Genomic DNA, 3,776 nt, shown 5'->3' with positions numbered 1-3,776 from the left:
GCTGCCAGTTAAGGGGTTAAAGGATCAGTGCAGCTAATGCATCAATCAGGATAAATGACTTTTGCACTGTTTGGGTTTGCAACAGTTCCTCATTTCTGCTTCAGTTACCATCTGAACAGTTTTTAGCTCCATGTGGTCTGAGATGGTTTCTGCAGGGAAGGTGGAGGCATTTTAACGTTAGCTGCAGAGATTTTAATGAGCTCAGTGTGGAGTTCAGACCAAGTGTGATAACAGAGAAAGTCCATTAATGGTTTGGTAACTGTGTCAGCTGCATGTATTCACATTTGACCCTGCCTTTGTTGAACTGTTTGTCTTGGGTACCATTAAAATTTACCTGCAATTAATTTGTAGCAGCCACGTTAATGTATAGAAGATAGATCTAAAATCTATTTTCCCTATGATCTCAGCACAGATTTATGGGTGTTTACGCAAAGAAGTGAACATCTTGGATGATGAAAAAGTTCCAAATGCAGAAGTTCAAGAAAAAGCAACACTCTCATCCAGAGGTGTCGCCAGGCAGCTTTGGATGTTACAGAGTCACCCACAGCGTAATTCAGGATGATGTCAGGAATGTTGAAACCAATTTTCATACATTTCAGAGGAACTACTTCTGTGGACCGTCATACAAATTTTCACTTGCTTCTGTAGGGGGCGCTATTGCACCTATAGCCTTGAATCCACAGTTATGAATTCAGCCTGAGTTTGTACATGAGTGATTACATTTTTAGGCCGATCGGGCAAAACATGTGCGAACGAGTGCACAAACAATTTTGTGGTGAAGGAGAAAAACGAAGGCCAAATTTAGTGGCCTGGTGTGACAAGGCCTTTGAATATTCTCCAAAACCATGAACAACCTTTGATGGGCTACTTGTCGAGATGATCTGGAGCCATTTTGGTCTCAATGGGTGAAATACCCTAGAAGGAGATGATTTAACCAGCAGGCCTGAAAATGGCAAAAATTGACACCTTCGTAGCTCTGAGGACACACAAAACACGATATTTCCACGTCCCACCAGGTGGCGCTCTAATGTTTAGGGACTTTATGCATATCATTGTATTCAGGGCTGGAGGCTTATCAAAGCACTAAAGTTTGATGCATGTCAGCTGGGATAGACTCCAGCCCCATAACCACACACACACACATATATAAGTGGAAGAAAATGGATGGATGGAGTAAAACATTTCAAAGTGGTAAAATAAATATATATTGACAAGTTTTTTTTTTTTTTGTTTTCTTTTTTTTATTTGACATACAGTACCAGTCAATGGTTTGGAAAGAATACAGTGAATTGCTGTATTCTGAGCAATTCACTTGGCATATGCCAATAAAATTGAGTTAAGCTGTATAATATTGCTGGGTAAAGATCATACAATATTATACAGAAACCCCAACAATCAAACGACCCCCTTATGAGCAAGCACGTGGCGACAGTGGGGAGGAAAAACTCCCTTTTCAGGAAGAAACCTCCGGCAGAACCGGGCTCAGGGAGGGGCAGCCATCTGCCGAGGCTGGTTGGGTAGTTGCTTAACTAATTTTAATGAATTGCCATTCATTGCTATGCTTTCTGACTCCATGTAGGAAGCCCCTTTTTCGGGCTCCTTGTTCCCTTCTGAGGTCATCTGTCTCAGCTCTCATTGCTGGACATTTCTCCTTGAGAGTCCTTTCTTTTTCATTTTCTTCATCAGTTTGTCCTGTTCTTTCTGCATGAGGTTGTTGCGCTGAACAATGCTCTTTTTTTCAGCCTCCAATGACTCATACATCAGGTTAAGGACTCTTTCTCCTTGGAGGTTTATGTGCAGCTCTGTGATTTGGGCCTGCAGAGCGGGAGCTGTCAGGCTGAGGGCTTCAATCTCAGCTCTGAGATTGTCCGTTTTTTGCTGCAAAGATTGTTCTTTTTGGACCTTTGACCGTAGCCCCTCAATCGCCCTCTCCAGAGTCGTATGTTGACTCGTCATGTTGTTCTTCTCTGCTTTCAGAGTCTTATAGGCCATCTTAACAGCAGCTAAATCCTCTAAATTCTTATTGAGGATCTGAATTTGTTGAGCTGCTTCTTCATTTTTCTGCTTTATGGCATCTGTCTGTTGCCTCAGCACAAAATACTTTTGTCTCCAATCTTCTTCGATTTCAATCTGCTTGGAGAGACCAGCTTGTTTTTTAAAGAGTTTTTTGCTGTGCTTTTGCAGGGCTTTCTCCTCAGCTTTAAGCTCTTCCAAATCTCTTCTCATTTGGATATTGATCTGAAGGTCATTGATTTGAGCTTCCAAGTCGGCGTTTTCCTTTTTTATGCTGTTCAACAGCCTCAGACTTCCTCGACTGTGATAGCTGTAATATTCTTCAAGGAGATGTTGACGCTCCTTGCGCAAATCCCAATGTTTAGACCACAGAGAGTTCATAATGTCATCATTGGCTGTTTCTCTCACTAAAGACTTAACTTCTTCAAGAGCTTGCTGAACCTCCTCAATATCTGTCTGCAGCATCTCATTCTCTTGTTGAATGTTGCTGTAGGCTTCATTGTTAGCCTTACAACACTCAACTAAACTCGTGACGTGCTCACGCCCATCCTTGAGTCTCTGGATTTCTCTTTTCATTGCTGCATGCCGTTCCTTCATTTCTTCATTTAATTTTCTTAGCTCCTCGCAGTTTTCCTGTAACACCATTTTACTTCTGGTTCTTTCCTGCAGGAGCTGGAGCTCCTTCTGGAGCGCTTCATGTTCTTCATTTAAAGCATCATTTTCTGCTTTAATTCTGTCAAAGCTGTCAGTGTTCACAGCGAACTCTGAGGTTTCTAAAGAGGGAACGATCTCTTGGTTGGTAGTCATTCTTGATTTCTTGAATCACTGAAAAGTTTGTAAGTTTGTATTCACCAAGGAACTAACAGTTACAAGCTGTGTTGAAACTTTCACTCGCGGTCTGCTTATGAACTCTGGGAGAGGTGCTGTGACTCTTTGATATTTGAGCATAGAACTCTTTGATCCAACATCAAAGACACTTGCATGCTGAAGACAAATCCACCAATCAGTTTAAAGTTCATTCTGCCAATCAGAATGCTTGCATACATTTAAATCCACCAATTGAAAACAGCAGTCAGATGCACTGCCTAACTGCTGAATTACAGGCAAATCCCTATTAAATTTGCCTCGGTGCACCTGTTGAACAACTGCTTCCAAATCAAAAAGTGTAGCTCCTATCAGAATACTTTTGGACTGTGAGCATCACAAGGACCTGCTCTAAACAGCAGTGTAATTTTTATTTACCTGGTGTTAAAAATCTCATCATGGGAGCAGTTTAAAAAAGGGGCTCTTTTCTGGTTTTGAGAAAATCTCCTCTCTAAAATTACATTGTTCTTAATGGAGGAGTTGGAAGGTACTCCCTGTACTTGGATCCTCACAGTTTGAAATATTTCCATCTGTTAGGGTTGAGAGACACATTGTTTGAAAGAAGAGGAGTGGCTCTACATTTTGAGGGTAAAATGATGGCTGTGGAATGAACACTGTGGACACAGCGGCAGTTTAAAAAGAAAAATTTAAGATGAAAAATTTGAAGTCTCCCACTCTGTCAGCTGGAGCTCTCAGTCTAACCACCAACATTCCATCCAACACACACACATTCTACCCTCTGAGGTCAAACATACATCAGACTGAAAGTGAAGAAAAACCACAAAAGATACTGAATAGATAAATACCAGATGGATACTTCAATGTCTTGGCTTGCTCAGCTTTCCTCAGACCTTTGGCATCACGGTCAAAGTTTTTTTATCTTTACTGAAACAGAGGAC

The 3,776-nt window shown here is 41.3% G+C and overlaps 1 protein-coding gene across 1 annotated transcript; it reads right to left on the bottom strand.

Annotated features, from left to right (window-relative positions):
* Positions 1-1,266: 1,266 nt before the first annotated feature.
* Positions 1,267-2,960, bottom strand: LOC115795854 (GRIP and coiled-coil domain-containing protein 2-like). Its single transcript, XM_030751972.1, has one exon. It carries the CDS (start codon positions 2,818-2,820, stop codon positions 1,633-1,635), a length of 1,188 nt encoding a protein of 395 aa, XP_030607832.1. The 5' UTR covers positions 2,821-2,960; the 3' UTR covers positions 1,267-1,632.
* Between the last annotated feature and the right edge of the window lie 816 nt (positions 2,961-3,776).

Source organism: Archocentrus centrarchus, chromosome 17 (assembly GCF_007364275.1).
Source record: "Archocentrus centrarchus isolate MPI-CPG fArcCen1 chromosome 17, fArcCen1, whole genome shotgun sequence".
Classification (NCBI taxonomy): Eukaryota; Metazoa; Chordata; class Actinopteri; order Cichliformes; family Cichlidae; genus Archocentrus; species Archocentrus centrarchus.
This window is presented reverse-complemented; position numbering and strand designations above follow the sequence as displayed.

What these genes read in the sequence shown, in the direction of transcription:
- LOC115795854 (XM_030751972.1), bottom strand. Translation starts at nt 2,820, where the DNA reads ATGACTACCAACCAAGAGATCGTTCCCTCTTTAGAAACCTCAGAGTTC.